Source organism: Artibeus jamaicensis, unplaced genomic scaffold (assembly GCF_021234435.1).
Source record: "Artibeus jamaicensis isolate MK-2021 breed Jamaican fruit bat unplaced genomic scaffold, CSHL_Jam_final scaffold_1964, whole genome shotgun sequence".
Taxonomy (NCBI): domain Eukaryota; kingdom Metazoa; phylum Chordata; class Mammalia; order Chiroptera; family Phyllostomidae; genus Artibeus; species Artibeus jamaicensis.
This window is the reverse complement of record NW_026522030.1, coordinates 4,933,052-4,950,777: the sequence shown is the minus strand read 5'-3', so window position 1 is coordinate 4,950,777 and position 17,726 is coordinate 4,933,052. Positions and strand designations below refer to the sequence as shown.

The 17,726-nt window shown below is 45.2% G+C and overlaps 1 protein-coding gene across 2 annotated transcripts in view; it reads right to left on the bottom strand.

Annotated features, from left to right (window-relative positions):
* The window catches only part of ASTN2 (astrotactin 2), an 817,144-nt gene that overhangs the window by 174,033 nt on the left and 625,385 nt on the right, over positions 1-17,726 (bottom strand). For both annotated transcript variants that reach the window (XM_037154714.2, XM_037154715.2), the window contains exon 17: positions 5,461-5,726. In XM_037154714.2, the coding sequence (XP_037010609.2) occupies positions 5,461-5,726 (266 nt within the window). The remainder of the gene's footprint in view (positions 1-5,460; positions 5,727-17,726) is intronic.

Below are 17,726 nucleotides of genomic sequence, written 5' to 3'. Positions count from 1 at the left end.
AAGGTCACCCAGACAGCCGGTGGCAGAGATGGAATTCAGATCCAGCTCTGCCCGGCTCTTCACCGTGACACTGTTCTGTCTCCACCACTTGGAATCTCCTCTTCTTCACCCAAAGGCTAAATTAACAGCCATACAGAGTCTTGCACATTAACTACTAGTTACGCTCAGCCAAGCTCTGTGGCTTTGGGCTGTGTATGGGTCATTTAACAGGTGGGGGGAGGAGATTTACATATTAATCAAACCCTTTAATCATAAAGACATTTTTCCTGCTTTGCTTGTTCAAAACCACAACATGAAGTATAATGATGGGTTCCTTTCCAGCTGGGACAGATGGCATCATCCTTTCTCATGCGTTCTCAGAGATGGGCCCAAGAATACCCCAACCACCGAAGAAGCGAGTGCCCAATGGACCCGAGGCTCTCCACAGCACACCCTGGCCCTGGTGCAGCCTTGGGGGCCAGAACTGCCCCACAGACTTCGGGCAAGTCCTAGTCCCTTTTCGATAGTCCTGACTGGGTCATAAAATGGGACTCAGGAGCTGACTCAGCACCTCAAATGACTCAAGATGTTGGGAGTTCTCACAAGAAGAACCGTCCCATCCTGCTTTGGAAGGGCTATAGCAGAAGGAAATCATTTTACGCATGTTTAACTCCTTATCTACAGAGTATAAGTTCTGGAAATGTTTCTAAAGTGGGGAAATGGTCCTAAATCCCCTCCCTTTGTCAGTCTCCCTTTTGGGTTAACCAATGACTTCTCCCATACAAAATACAGATCCCACTCTAGCACTTTGGGCATCTGCAAAGGTATCAAGTACTACCTAGGAAAGAAGGTACCAAAGGAAGCATAAAAAAGGGAGGGGCCGGTTTAGGGACCAACAATATATTTTATCATTATACAAAAATGTTGCCCATTTCATGCTATGAGCTAGGCACTATACATTCATTGTCTTGTGTGATTCCCATGAAACACGGACCATGAAACCACATTTTACGGATGTGGAAACTGAGGTTTGGGGAGGCCATTCGGCATCACACAGTGAAAAGGGGACTAAGCCAGGATCCCACCCCAACCTGGGTGGAATGTAGAGCCCACACTATCTGATTCCACTTAGACAAAGTCTCTTGGAAGAAGCTCTGAAAGGAACTCACTCATCCGTTTTTTTTTTTTTCAGGTGGGAAAAGAGAGGCCAGAAACAAAAAGGACTTGCACCAGCCTTGCTATGACTCCGCATCGGAGTCTGGGCCTTTTCGTGTGTCTGATGCATATGGCCCTGCCTCCAGCTGCAGAGAGATGGAGAAACCAGGGGCAAAGGAGTGGTGGGGTTTTAGGAAGAGGTGAGAAAACAAGTGATGGAGACGATGAACGCAGCCACTCCCGCATCACACCAACCCCCCTCAGCAGCCATAGCACCCTCCTTCAGGACCATTTCCAGACCTGCAACAGAGCTGTCCCACCCACTCCCACCGCAGCCCGCTCCCAGGGAAATGCCTAACACACCACAGCTCCCAGGCTGCTATGAAACTTGAAATAGTCCTGTCTTGGGGTTTGAGGTTGGGGATAAAGAAAGTGAAGACTCGGAGAAAGCCGGCCCCAGCCAACCAGCTCTAACATTTCTGCGCAGGGATGACTAAGAGGAACAGCCCTTGGAGCTGAGAATCAGTGCCCAAGTCTGTCTGCCTGAACTCCTCCAGGGCTCCCCACCCCAGGGACAAGGTCCTCGCCACGGCAGCCTGCACAGCCCTGCCACCTCTGAGCAGCATCGCCTGTGGAGCTGTCCCTCAGTCTCAGCCCTTGCCACCCTGTGGTCACTCATTCCTCAGGGAAATGGGCTGTGTTTGCCTATTCTTCAGGCCTTTGCAGGAACTGAGCCTTCAACCTAGCCTGTGCTCAGATTTCTCCCCCTCTCCCAAACCCTGTCCTCCACATTCACTTGATGCACCTGGCCACTAAAGACTCAGTGTCAATGTCACTTCCTCTGGGAAGCCTTCCCTGACCCCACAGGGCCCCAGTGACACACTTTCAGACCATAGCTCTGGCCTTTTCTTAGAACTTAGCATAGTCTGTCTTGACTTGTGTGATTATCTCATTAATATCTGCCTCCTCCACAATTCCATAAACCCCATAAAGACATGTCTGCTTGTCATATTCTTCATTTCTCAGGGTGTGTAACATAGTACTTGCATCCAGTAGGTGCTCCAAAAGACTTACTGAATTAATGAATGAATGGCTAGGGCTCCAAGGGCTCCAGATCTCCCATAAGGAGAACAGTGACATCTAGTGGCCACTTTCCACATCTGTTCTGAGAACACATCATGAATGGACCTCAGGAAGACCTCACTGAATCTCCGGAGTTATAGTAATGCTAAAGGGAGCTGGCACTCTTCAAACATGGGGTGATCTGACTACTAAGCAAAGAAGAAAGGAACTACCACCCCTCAGGCACCACACATGTGCCAAGAACACATCACAGAATTCCCAGGACTGGGCTTGTATTGTGCCACATAACACATGAAGAAAGCATGGCCCAGAATGGCGGTTGCTGGGGAAAGCTCACAGAGCAGTGCATGGGGCTATCAGTAGCCTCACTCACCTTGGCAGCTGATTAGGGAGAGTTCAGACCTGCACAGCTACCGACATGCTGCTTTTTTCAACTGCACACACGGTGGTCTGACCAACGTTGGCATTTACTGGAAGTTTCAGCAGCCTCTGCAGGTCTCCCTGCTTCCACTCTCACATTTCCACAAGGTGCTCTCACTCTGAAGCTGAGGTGTGGAGACACAACATCTGTCTAGAAGGTATCCAACCATGTAATACGGAAAAACAGATTTACTGAAGAAGATACAAGAAGCACTGTACATGGGAAAATGACACCTCAGTCCCCGTCAAAGGAGGCACCTTGGGACCTCACACGGTTCTCCCAATTGCCATCAGCTGCCTCATCATATTCTCCTGAATTTGATCGATGGTCTGAAATCTCTTTCCTTTCAAAGGTGATTTTAGTTTTGGGAAAAACCAGAAGTTGCAGGGCACCACATCCAGGCTAAGTTACTTGGGTGATTTGATGTTTCCCCAGAAAACTGCACGAGATGTGATGCTGAGTGGGTGCATTGTCGTGATGAAGCTGCCAGTCACCAGTTGTCCATAGCTGCAGCCTTCTGAATCATTCAGGTAGTTTCCGTGGAGGAATGTTCAAGCTTAACACAAAATTTGATGTAGATCATTGCTCTACTTGCTCAGCCATTTTGAATGTCATGTCCACACAGTCCACATGCTCACTCAACAGCATCTACCACCCCCACTGACTAGTACAGTGAGGTCCTCATTGTTCGTGCACCTGTGTTGTAGCCCACTCTCCTTGGCTACCAGGTTACATTGATGTCATTCAAACCATTCTCATTATATTAACAACGGCTGGACTCTTTCTGGACAGTCCTTATATATGCATATCTGGCATTTCTGTTGGCATTACCTAGGGGACCTCTGATGCACAGGGTTAGATTACTTGCAATGCTTGGTTCATGACTCAGGCTCATTGTTGCACTGCACATGGTTATGTTTTATCTAGTTAGTGTTAGTTAACTAGCTAGTTTTAATATTCTAATAACCTCCCACAAATCCACTGCCCAAAACACGAGCCAGGGACTTGACTACTTAAATGTAACAAGAACTCCCTCCTGACATCAGCCTGCCTCCCCTGACTCCAGATGACCATCATCCTGAATCCGATGGTCATCATTTCCTTGATTCCATTTTTAAATGGTTTATTGCACCCGTATTTATTTCTAAAAGGTGGTGTAATAGGAGTGTACGTATATCTTTTTTAACCTAAAATAGGAAAGGTATCATGCTGTTTAAAATGTATCTTTGGGACTTGTTTTCTTCACTTAGTATTATGTTCTTTCATCTCATATTGTCACCACAGTTCATTCATTTTGGCTGTTGTATAGTATTCCACTGTATGCATACTCCACACTGCAACTCCAACCCATTGATGATCATCTGGATTATTTGTCTGGATTGTCTCCAGGGGGCTCCTTCCACCCCACACATCCTACCAGCCTCCTACTGACCATGTATCTTCAGCACCTCAAGGCCCTCCAGACAGGTCCAAACTCCATGGTCTAGCTTACAACAGCCTAAGTGACCAGGCTCCTCCTTACCCCGCTGGCCTCATCTCTGCTTTCCTTCCATATCTTAGTCTTAGCCATGAGGAATCTCAGTCTTTGTATAGACTGAGGCCATGTTCTTTTCAGCCTCAGGTAGTCTACCTGATACTCTTCCTCATCCTTGTTCTCATCACCTGGGTGTCCTCTGTAAAGAGCCCTACCTGCTCCCTCACCACCCTCTGGCACTTACTCAGCCCAGTGGGATGCTATGGGAGAGACACAACTGCAAGACTCTCCTTTGGAGGTCCAGAGCTGTCAAGGAGTTTCTGCAGAGGGAAGAGTGGGGACCAAGTAGAGATGCTTTAGCCACCTTCCTCACTGAAGGAGCAACATCACTGTTCCTGGTTTTACGGATGGGGGTTCCTGAAGGCTTCACTTGGAAAAGTGTGCCACAAACATGAGTTTGCAAACCAGTGAACCAGATCATGTGTATGGTCCCTCTAAGCCCTGACGTGCCGTCATTCAAAGTGAGAGACACGGAAAGAGGAAAAAGGGCAGGCATAATTTTACAATTAAGCCTGTTGTCTCTGGAGCAAACCAACTTTCAGGAGATCACTAAACATCTTTGAGGTTTCCCCACTTGTAAAGCAGGTAAGACATTAAAATGAACCATATGGAATTGCCATTTGTGCAAGTAAAAGATGGTCCAGTGCCTGCAATTCCATAGGAATCCACCTGATATGTATAAGAAAAACATAACTTTGAAGGGTAAATTAAATAAGATAATCCAAGTATGGTACTGAGGCAGACAGCACCAGTTTTTCACCAAACTCACATCTTCTTCCCCTAGATACACAGACAGAACAGGTCTCCGTATCCCTGCAGACAGGTGTGCCCAACAGCTGAGTTCTAGCCAATGGGATGGGAGCCAAAGGGATATTCGCCGCTTTCAGCCTCGCCCCATTTAAACCACTCCCATACAGTCCCCTGTGTTCTTTCTTTTGCCATCTCAAATGTGGGAACATCAGGTTGATGTGGCACAAGATGGAACAGGCTGGATCCCTGCACTAGTTCTCAGAGGAAAGCTATTCATCCAAAAAAAATCTATTTGGGACTCTGCACAAACAAGAAATAAAATCTATTGTATTAAGCCATTGAGATTTGAGAGTTTGTCAGTCACAGCAGCTTGTGTTACCAAGCTACTTATGTACATAAAACATGGTAAGGCATTGATTAGATGATGATGATGATGATGCCAATGACAACAGTCCCAACAAAGGGCCCATGGGGCAGGAGGTAGGTGGGTTGGTACTTAGACTTGAGATTTGACTCAGTGACTGTGTCGGGGGCTTACCTCCTTGGTGCCATTGTCTTGGATGAGGGTATACAGGGGGACCACACGGTTGATTTCCAGCAGCACCGGTGTGGGGCTCAGCTGCTCCTTGCCTGGTCGGCGGCAAAGGTGGCAGGTAGATGGACAGCGGCCTTTCTCCTCACAGCGGATCTCCACACCTGAGATGAGCTGGTCATCCGACAGCATCTGGGCCGTCAGCAGACCTGAGAGGTAGGTGATGAAGGGCATGGACTTGAGCTCCTTCTTGCTGCCCAACTCCGTGGTCTCTGAGGAGGGAGAGATACATTCAGTATTGTTCAAAAGCTCGGACTCTCCAACCCATAGAGTCTGATGTGCTGGTAGCTGGTAGCAACTGCAAAGGGGAAAATGGTAGAGTGGCTTGTTCATGATGCTTTATTAAGAGCACTGGCCTGAGGGTTCAGAGATCAGAACGGAGTCCTGTTATGCTGTTTACATTAAATGCCCCCCCCCAACCCATTGCTCTCTTTAAGCCTCAATTTGTCCATATTTAATGATGTTAGGCAGACTAGAGGATTCTCCAAGGATCTTGCAAGATGTTAATATGCACAAATATTTTTCCCAGCCAGAAATCCTTCCTGTCTACTGTCAATTTAGAGAATTTCTACCTTTCTTTTATGAATCATCTCCAGAACTATATTTTTCATGAAGTCTCATATAATAGGGGAAACGCAAGCTTTAGAGTCCAGTTGATTTCAGTTTAAATCTAATGATTTACTTGATAAGTCACTTAAATCTCAATGATTTACTTGATAATAGCCATCAACCTTGGAAAAATCTCCAAGAGCCTGTAGTAATTAATTCTGTAAAATGGGATTAATAAGACCAGCTGCAACAGTTATGAGTAATAAATGTGGTAGACAGAGGTGGGCCTGTCTGGAAAAGACATCACTTCCCCTTTCCTTCTGTATTCATCTGTTCCCTTGTTCAAACTCCTTTCCTGCCTTCTTCACACGCACACTGAGATCTGATTCGCACATGCCCCCTTCTGTTCTGTCTCTCTGGATCCATACACTTAGCATCTCCCACATCTGTGCCTTTGCTTACCCTGCCTACTCTTCCCCTCTGCCTCTCCAAATCTTTACCATCCACCCATGCTCCATTCCAGTGTGACCCTCCTCAGGAAGTCTCTCCTTTCCCTAGGCCTTCTTTTCTGAATAAGTATTTCCACTTATAAGACCTTATCTTGTGAAGCTCACAGTCTCTTCCCATTTTCTACTGACCTCTCAAACCCCAAACGTAATTAGGTCTTGGAGACCTAGGGCCATGTCTCCCTGTCCTGTCCCTTCCTCATCTTCAGTGCCCAGTATAGTGCTAAGTATGTCTTTGAGCCTTAATGAAAGAGGGGAGAGTATAGGACTCTGAGTGGCTAGCATGACATTTGTGGTCAAGTCTAAAGGCTCCAGAATTCTTCTGAGGAATTCTAGGGATCCCTGAAAGTATCTCAGTAGCTACTTGACAAGGGCAAGAGGAAAACCAAGCAGGCAGAACTCTAAAGACACATCTCAACTTCAAGCAGAGCAGTTCCATTTATCTCTTCTTAAGAGACTGGCCTTCTACATAAGATGTCATAAGAGAAGAGGGCTCAATGGCTATATTCAAAAGCTTGAGGAACCAAAGTGATTTGTTCAACCCAGAGGGTTCTATTTACGTTCTGGATTATGTGAATTTTACCTTCAAAGTTGTGCAATGCATGGTCTGAGTTGCAAAACAGAAGGGAGCCCTGCACCAGGGGGCAGAGCTACAGATGGAGGCTTCTTCTAAGCCTGGTAACATCAAGGCCAGCTGCTGCCTCAGTGGAGCCAGGGTCCCTGGGCACCAAGGCCTGGCAGAAAAAGAAGGGTGGTCTCCTTCTCTTGTTCTGGGCTTGCAGTGACACGCAGCTGAATTGGAAATGGGCTTGCCAATTAGAGATACAAATAAATGCAGCCTTCATTCATTACTCTCTGGGCCCTCAGGCCTGGGATCTGGGCTCCACCTTTTCTGTCTGGCTGTCAGCAAATGCTTATGAACATCAGATCAAAGGCTTGGGGGAGGAAGACCAGGCGTATTCCAGCTAACCAATCCTTCAGAGGGATTAAAGATGGGTAGTTACTAAGACAAACAAAACAAAGCTGTGAAGGCCTCTTGGCAGCTAGGGAGATGGAGACAGACTTATACAGACACGTTGAAAGAAGACGATGACTTTGGAAGTCCAGAGGGATGGTTTTGGAGAATAATGACTTCAAACTCGGTAGTGAATACCAACCAGGGGAGAAGGGGGAGGGCATATCAGAGCTGCAAGGACATTAGGAAGTAGTTAGCACACACTCTGACCTAGAGGTCAGTAAACTACGGCCCATGGGTCAAATCCGGCCTGCTGCCTGTTTGTGTAAATAAAGTTTTATTGGAACATAGCCACCCTCATTTTTTTTTAAAGATTTTATTTATTTATCTTTAGAGGGGAAGGGAAGGAGAAAGGGAGAGAAATATCAATGTATGGTTGCCTCTCGTGCATCCCCTGCTGGGAATTGGCCTGAAACCCAGGCATGGGCCCTGACTGGGAATTGAACCATGGTTGTTTGGTTTGCAGGCCCACGCTCAATTCACTGAACTACACCAGCTACCATTATAACAAAGACTGCATGGCCTCAAGCCTAAAACATTTATTAACTGATCCTTTGCAGAAAAAGTTTGGAAACCTCTGCTCTCACCTTAGGTTATAGATGGGAAAAGAGAACCTCAGACAGAAAGCCATGTTAAAGTTTTTACTTTAATGATGGATGTATTGAAGTGAAAACTTTGGAATTAATTAGACCATCAATACACTTAGATTGTGCATCTCCAAGGAGAATAAAGCGGGACATAAAACATCTTTCCAAAACTATTGAAAAGCACACCTTTGAAAAATACTACTCTAGTACAATCCTCCCACTTTACACAAGAGAAAATTGTGTCCCAAAAAAGGAGAATGACTTTCCAAGGTCACACAGTGAGTGATTCCTTCAGCGCATGACCCCAGACTGATCATCAATTCACCTTTGTTTATATCTCTCATTTTAAAACACAGATGGGCAGCCTCTCCTAGCACTTGCTATATGCACATCATTTAATAGAGAAGGAATGCAATGTGGTTCTGGGAGTAAGAAATCCCCTGGATCAAACAAATACTCGCAGCCTTTGGGTTAAAGATATAACTACCCGTTTAACAACAACAGAAGCTATAGATCTTTGCTGGTCTGCTTTCGTCTAATAAATCATCAACTTTTTCAATCTATTGGGTAAACAAGTGGGGTTAGAAGCCCAGAGTCCAGGCTGAAACCTGCACTGAAGTGGCAGTACAGAATTTGGAGCCAAATTTAAGGGCTGGTTTTATAAAGGAAGGGCACTTGGGTATTGTCTGGTCCAACTCCATTACTGAACAAGTAAGGAACCCAACACCTAAATGGAGAAACAAATTGACCTCTAAGTCCCATGCACACTTATTAACAATGATTCTCTTCGCAAAGATTGTGTCATGCCTAAGTTATGACCTGGATGAAAGCTGCAATAGGGAAGACCATTAGCCATCCCATTAACTACTTCTCTGTAGACATCACAACTGCTAAAGCTAATTCCTTCTGATCCAACTTCACTCTGTGGCTGAAGTTTTTTTAAAACGTGAAACCTATGTTCTCCTCCTGCTTAAAACTCTTCCATGGCCAATCACTGCTCTTAGGATAAAGACCAAAAGTCTTAAGATGGCATATAGGTAATGTGGGATCAAGACGACCTGTCTGCCTCTCCAATCAGATCTCTTACCTTGTTCTTCCTAATTCTCTCACTTAAGTTCCTTGCACATACCCTGTGCCTTTCTTTCTCAGTCTCAGCAAATGCTCTCTCTTCTCTGCACAGAATGCTTTCTCCCATACCACCCCTAGCTCCTTGCTTCTCCTGGCTAACCCCCACTCATCCTTCAGATCTTAGTTCAAGTGCAATTCCTCAGCAAAGCCTGCCCTAAACTCCATCCCCATGCCACCAATCTTTATTAGGGTTTTACATTAAAGAGCTTCATAGCACCTATTCTATTTCTGTCTGCAGACTGAAACTTCCAGAAGGGCAAAAACAGTATGAATCTTGCTGATTTTCATGACCACTTTACACAGTACCTGGCACACAGGTGGCGTTCAATAATACTTTCAATAAACATTTGTTGACTCTGTAATATATTTACATATCATGACTGTAGGGCTCTTATCAAAGGACTGATGAGTCTAAGAGCCAAGATCTGTGAATTTCACCACTGATAATTAATTGATGGCTCCTAATCCAGTGACCTCTTTCCAAAGCAAAATTAGCTCTCTCACGAGGAACGATAACAGACGAAGAGCTGGATCGACTTGCCAGTTGTTTTGACTCCCTCTAAGTTTTCACACAGGTCCTTGCCATCGAGGGGATGGGAGAGTTCAGTTGAAACAGGCTGCTTTTAACAGGCAGGGATAAAGAGCATTTTTGAAGAGACTTATCCTCTGTTCACATTTCCCATCCCTCTGAACAATGCTTCCAAAATAGGATCATGTCTGGTTTCAAGCCCAATTCAGTTCCAATGACACTACAGCCCATTCATTTGAGAACCTGCCAGCTGAACTCTCTTTTTTCTCCTCCCAAATTCCTGCTGGGTATTATTTTGTTGCCACCAAAAAAATTTTAAAAAGCCTCAGTTGAAGTGACAACTCCTTGTTGGGAGGGGAGCCAGGGCTTTTCAGCAGGAGGTGATGGCACCACTTGCCCTCATCCGGAAAACAAAACAAAGGCCTCAGACTGAGGGCTTCTGGGAGAGCCAAAGTCGTGCGAATGTTTGTTCAATATTCAGCAGCCGCTCAGGGCACTGCCTCCCGAGTCAGACAGGCTTGCTTGGCAGTAGGCTTGTACTTGAAGCATTTAAAGGCTCCACCGGGACCAGAGGGGCTCAAATTAGAAACATTCAGGGTGGGAGAGAGAGGCTGAGACTTTTATATTGTGAAGAATGGCCTCTGTTCCAGCAATGGCCTCCCAGGAATTGCTGAAATGGGATCATTTCTGAGGTGGCGTTACGGACTCCTGTTGGAGGGAAGCAATGGCTCTGAGGCCTGACTCAAGGTCCCACACCAACGTCCTTAACAAAGGGAAAGGAGCCAGCTGAAATGCCATCGACAGGGTCTGAACCTGTGTGCCGTGCAGCCCGAACTTCTCAGCCCAACGGTCAAAGTTCAGCACCGGGAGTGTGCCAACCATAAATAATAGTACCAACCTGAACTCGTGATTGTGCGGATTAAATACGGTGCTGGCACAGGTGAAGCACTCAATCGGTTTAGCTGTTATTACTGCTGTTATAATTACTATCACTGCTGTTGCAACAGGATGTTAACATTAACATTTCTATTGAGACACCAAGAGAGAATAGAAGTGAAGTACCAACGCCAAGCCCCTATACGCAGAATTTACAAAGGAGATGAATCCTAACTTGTTTCATTACTCTAGAAACCCCAGCCAGAACAAGGAAATAAAACAAGGTCAGAGAGCAGACTGGGCGGATTCGGGGAAAATTTACTTTGCAGAAAGCCATTTATTACCTGATGGTTAGAGTTCCCAACACCCCCAGGTGGGACAGGCAGAACATGCTACCTTCTAATCCCAAGCTTTTTGAGAAGGGGCCTGAAGAGCGCCTCTTGGAGAACTTGCTGTGTGTCCTTTTGGCAACTGGGAAGATAGTGGGCTAGGCTCTCACTCCACCTGCAAAAGCTTTAGTGGGCTGTGGTCGCAGAACGGGAGGGGCTGCATGGGAATTAGCTCCAAATCCAGAGGTTGCCAAGGTGAAAAACGCATTAGTATTTTCCCTGGAACAGATGTGGAACCCATAGAAGAAAGAGTTGTCCTGGAACTGTTTTGAGTTTGCCCCAAGAATTCTAAAGGGCTGAGGGTCCCCCACAGTGAGAATTGCCAAGGGCTGGGCAGCCAGAGAGACAGGAGTTACAGGGCGATCAACAGCAACCAACCAAAGAGAAATCACTGGGGAGCACTAAAAAGCCCCCAGATTAAGGGCTAGCTTAAAGAATTTGTCAGGACCAGAAAACACAAGGCCAGGTACAAGGGTCCCAAGGCTACTTGCTAATCCTTGCCACTTCTCTCTCCTGCTTTGACCTTGGAGGGAGAGGACAGAGGAGTGCAAGGCAGACACATAGAACAAAGGCCAATCTCGTTCCACCTCTTAAGGCCCCCGCTGGGGAGGGAAAGGAGATTCCATTTGTCAGATGTAGAACTTCGATTAAAATTTTGGAATGCACATTCTAATTCCTGATTTGAAACTGTGTTAGCAACTTCACAATGCCTCTAACACTGTCCATTCCATAGGAGTGATAACAGATTAGATGTCCCCTGCTAAAATTCTCATCTAGGAGCAGGGGAATACTATCCCACTGAACACATTACAAGGAGTGTGCGGACTCACACGTCCACAGCAAACCTCATTTGATTGGATTTCACTTTATTACGCTTTTCAGATACTGTGCTTCTCTTACATTGAAGGCAAGACCCTCCACCAGCAAAACAATGACAACTCACTGCAAGCTCAGATGATGGTCTTCATGTTTTTAGTAATTAATTATTTTTAGATGAAGGAATAAAAATCATTTATTTAGACATAATGCTATTGCACACTTAATAGGGTATAGTATAAAGTAACTTTTATACTCACTGGGAAAACACAAAACATTGTGTGGCTCACTTTATTGAAATATTCCCCTCACTGGGATGCTCTGGAACTGAACCTGCAATCTCTCTGAAGTGTGCCTGAACTTCTGAACATCACATATTCATAAACTATATTTTGATTATTCTCAACTTGTGTTATTAATTGAACCATTTACACCATCATCATCATTATATGGCTTACCATATATGTAATTTTAATTAATGTGCTAGTTAAATTAGTATCTGTCTCTACAACTAAACTGTGAGCTCCATAAGAGTGAGGACTCTGCTGGATTTTTTTTAAATGATTTTATTTATTTATTTTTAGAGAGAGGAGAGGGAGGGAGAAAGAGAGGGAGGAAAACATCAATGTGTGGTTGTCTCCTGCATGACCCCAAATAGGGACCCGACCTGCAACCCAGGCATGTGCCCTGACTAGGAATCCAACCAGCAACCTTTTGGTTCATTGGCCAGTGCTTAATCCACTGAGCCACAGCAGCCAGGGCATGGACCTTGCTGGTTTAATGAGCATTTGCATCCCCAGAGCAAGAGTTCACTCTCTGATGTAGAGTAGACAGTTTGCAGGTCAGTATCTGAATAAGTGAATAGATGGATGTATAATCTGACCCCTTTTCCCTTTAACACCTTATATTCATGTAACACTTAACAGACTTCGAACCCATTATGTCAATATATCACTACAGCCCCAAAGGCAAATGGTCTAACTTTACTTTATTGATGTACAAGTGGCAGCTCGGAGAGGTAAGGTAATTTTTCCAAGGCCACACAGCTAATAACTAGTCTAGTGTTTTATACCTGGTTCTACTGCTCCTTCTATTGTTCAGCACTAGTTCTCACTCCTACACAAGGAGTCTTCTCTTTGGCAAATACTGAGACCTTGCCTACTCCTGCCACGCCCCTACAACGCCTCCAGGCTCCGCGCCTCTTTCCCTGGGCTAAAGGATCTCCTGGGTACTCAAGTACTTTAGAGGTCACCTAGTCAGGAATTCCATCTAATGTATCATTCACCACCAAATCATCCTCCCACTTCTTCTGGACACTTTTACTGATGCAGAACTCGTTGCATCTTGACTTCCATTATGGGACAGCTCTGTTATATCTAGATGGCTTCCCACGGGGGAACTGTAGTTCTCATCCTAAGCATCAGGCTTAGACACAGAGTTAATGCATTTTATGCTATTTGGATGCCTTCTCTGAGGTTCTCAAGCCTGCCCCCTACTGGGTGGGGATGTTAAAATCAACCGACTAAGCAGGTAGACAGATGAACTCTCCAACCCAGGAACTATTTACTGGGCAGGCTTGAGAGGCTTCTGATAAGGTGTATATGTCTGAGTCTGTGCATGGTGCACATATTTGAGGACTGAAAGGGGAAACTGTAGTAGAGACTAAAAAGACGACAGGTCTATAAAACTGCCCAATTTCTAATCAACTAACTATTCTCCTAATCTAACCTAGTTCACAGCTTCTTCCATAAATACACAAGTGATAAACCTAATTGCAGAGGGGCAACTATAGCATAGTGACTTGCTTGGATTTGAATTCTGGCTCTTCCATTTCCAGCTGGGTGACCTTGGACAAGCTGCTTGACCTCCATGAGGCCCCATTTCCTCCTCTGTAAATGTCCATAATGTTAGCACCTAAATCTTGGAACATTTGGAGGATCAATAAGAAACAGAACCCAAGCAGCGATTTAGTTCCAAATTCTAGGTTGTCAAGAGCATCACTGGAGGCCATTCGGTCCAGCTCTTGGCCACCACCCAGTGTTCTTCAATTCACGTGCCCGTCGGAAACTGTAAACGTCCCCTCGTAGCTGGTGCTTTAACCACACTGTCAGGAATTTCTCCTGGAACACCTGCTTCCTACAGAGTGGAACACAGCAGACAAGGGCAGACCTGGACACTTACATCCAAAGCTCTTGAGTTGGATGATCTGATTTGAGGACCTGGGCGAGTCACTCTACTGCTCCGATCTTACTTTCCTCATTTGTAAAGTGGGGATACTAATCCCTCATCCAACTGCTCTGAGCATCAAATGTGAGGTGCAGCCCCAGCTGATTTACACCTGGGGCATGCACAGCCCTTCCTATCGTCCTGCAGAGTGGAGGTCGCAGTCCTCTCTTACAGATGAAGGATCCGAGGTGCACTGTGACATGGAAGGCACCTGAGAGGAAAACACCTGTTTCAAGTGAAGGGGGTCCAGGGACTCCTGGACACTGATCAGTAGCCCAGAAGTGGCTGATATCTTTTGTTTGCTTGTTCAATATATATACAATTATATAAAAATATCTTTTTAAGTACAAAAATACCCATGTGGTTCTGCTGTGTTATTTGTCCTAAAGAAAGTAAGAGACACAGTGAAGAATCCCAGAGGACCCAAAAGTGGGCCTTCCCACAGTCTAAGGTTTGCTCAGTTCTCTTCAGTCAGTGGTGAAGCTTAGCATTTCCTCCTGCCTCTAGAGACAATGTAGGCTTTGGCCCTTAGAGGCTTAAAAGAAGACCATGCGTGATCTCCTGCTGCCCTCTAGTGCCTGCTTAAGAGGATTGCTCTTGGGAAAAATTCGTTGGTTCTTCGATGCCAGAGAATGATTACGGTGTGCAAAACAACTTGCTGTGTGTGCACTGAGGACAGCAGGGAAGACCACAAAGGCTGGGCTTTGACCCAAGGATGTCTAGTGGAAAGTACAAGGCTTCTGAACAAGCATTTGCTTAGAAAGGCAGATTCAGGGCCTGGCTGGAGCTAGGCACAGGAGTGGGGATCACAGTAGTGAAATTATGCTCCAGTACCTAGTGGTACCCAAGAGTACAGATTTGATTGAGTATATCAGCTAGGAAGGAGAAGCCAGAAGAGAAGGAGAGGGAAGGGGCTGGAAATAAGGCAGAGAGGAGACCATCGGTGGAGCAGGATCCTGAAGGTACTAGGAGGAGATGACCCTCCCAGGCAGCAGTGGAAAGAATGGGATCTGAATGGGAGGCAGATCTGGGTTTGAAGTTCTATGCAGGTGCCCAGGGTCTCTCGGTACAGCTGTACAGGTTGGGTACTGCGTTACCTTGACAAAGCAGGAGGGTAAGTGAAAACTGAAACCAGCCTCAGGCAGCCCCACAGGGTTGAATCCAAGTGACAGAGTGCCATTCCCTAAATCATACAGATGGTGACTATGGCCTGGCTGAGGCTCTGAACCTGACCATGGACAAGTTTGGATTGAGAGACTTCCTCTCTCTCTCAGAGCCTCTGCTCTTCTATGTATAAAATAAGGACAACATCCCCCCAAATGCAGAGTTGCTGTTAGAATTTAAAATAATGTATGCCGTACCACCCAAGGAATTTCAGTTCTTACTGTGGCCGGTGTTATGACAACCTAGTTTTACTTTACAGATATGGTGGGGCAAGTCCATGACAGAAGGAGAGGGCAAAAAGGAAATCCAGATTCCTGAGCTTCTATTCTTCTTCGCCGAGCACACGACATTAGGGATCTCATGAGTCCTCATAATCGTGATTTAGATGAGGAATATTACCATTTTTATAACTGTATTTATAGCCGAGGAAACTGAGGTTCTGAGAGGTGACGGACTGCAGCCAAAGGCTATACCAGGCATTCGGGGTCTGAGTCCAAAGCCCTTTTTCTGCCCAGGGGAGCACAGAAGCTTGATGAATGGGAAGCTCACCTTCTACTCCCTAAGATCCCATTCCTCTGCTCCTAAAAACTGTGCTCAAAATTTATCCCTTTAAGGAAGGATTCTAAGATCAGGTCCTCCTCAGTGCCTTCCTCCCTCTTCCAGGAGCTTCTCAGGCTAGGTAGGAGTCAAGGAGGAAGGGCCCAAAGGAATCATTTCTGGACATGGATGAGCAAGCGAAGCCTCTGAGATGCTAATGACTTCCTTCACATGGAAATTCCCAGATCATCCTGCCAGAACAGGACCATTTGGCAGGAGAGTAGACAACAGGCATTATGAGGCTGCCCTGGGGCCAGTGGGAGGTTGGCTCAAACATTGAGGAGGGTGTGAACCTGGGGTGGGGTCACCTGGTGTGAAACCTCTGATCACTATTCAAGGGGACTCCAGGGGGGACTCCAGTCTCGCTGGCTGCCACACTAGCACCTATTTCCACCAAAATCTTAACAACACCCAGATTAAAACGTCACCTATGCTAACAAGCAATACTTTGGGAAAACAAATTCAGACTGAGTTACTGCTCCCATTAGCTTCCATCTTCCTGGTAGCCGTGCCGCTAGGTCAGGGAAAGAGATGAATGAGCCCACCCATCAAAAAACTAAATTAAATTAAATTAAAAATGAAAATAAAGGATGAAGACTCGTCAGGGACTCCGTGTCTCATTGCTGAGGAAATCGGTAAGACTGATATTAGTAGCTATGACTATATACACATTGCTTTGCAGACTACATCTCATTTGGTCTGTATCAGTCCTAACAACAGTGAGGGTTGGCTTCATCACTGCATTTTCAAGATGAGGAAATGGAAACTCACAGAAGTGAAACCAGGGGCCCAGGAGAACTGAACTTTCCCCTTAACCTGTCTTACTTATAAACACTTTTCCACCATATCCTAAGTTGCCTGAAATTGCTCTAGTACCAGAGATTCAGGTCTAGGCAGCTATAAATTCTGGACATTGAACGTGCAATTTCTGTTGCTTCTGCCCATTATAGTGACTAGTAGTAAAACCCTGAACAATCCGATTATGGATAATCAATAGGGAGTTGGTCAAAAACTATGGTGCATCCACACAGTGGAGTTCATGTACAGGAATTAGCACAGTCTTTCCACGGGGTATGGAGTAATCACGGATATGTTTTGTTAAATGGAAAAACCAAGGTACAGAAATGTCTATAGAGCTTTCTTTTGTGTAAGAAGGAATGAATATAAATATGCCCATGTTGCATGAACATATATGACCTAAAAAACATATACCAGTATACAGATTATACAGATAGATAGACTGATATAATTTTTCACCAAAAAAACACTGAAACAATGAACTAAAACAAATACAAATGATTTCCCACAAAGAGAGCAAGAAAACAGGGTCAAGGTGGCAAGGATGGAAGTCAGAGATTTTTTAATGTATTGTGTTTTATAAGTTTTAGCTTCAGAACTATAAAGAGTTATTATATGCATTTCTTAAATCATAGAAGAAATGTAAAACAAACTGAAAAAAAAACCCACAAATGCTATGTAATCTCATAGAGAAAATAATTATTTTGAGCAATTTTAAAATGGAGTATTTTGATTTCACATGCCTAATAAGAAATATTCCAAAGAAAAAATAACCTGAAAATAAATCTTTTTTTTTATTAAAGATTTTATTTATTTATCCTTAGAGGGGAAGGGGAGAGGGAGAGAAACATCAATGTATGGTTGCCTCTAGTGCGTCCCCTGCTGGGAACTGGCCTGCAACCCAGGCATGTGCCCTGACTGGGAATCGAACCTCAATCCTCTGGTTCGCAGGCCCGCGCTCAATCCACTGAGCTACACCAGCCAGGGCTGAAAATAAATCTTAGAGTAGATGCAATGGACTTATCACTAGTT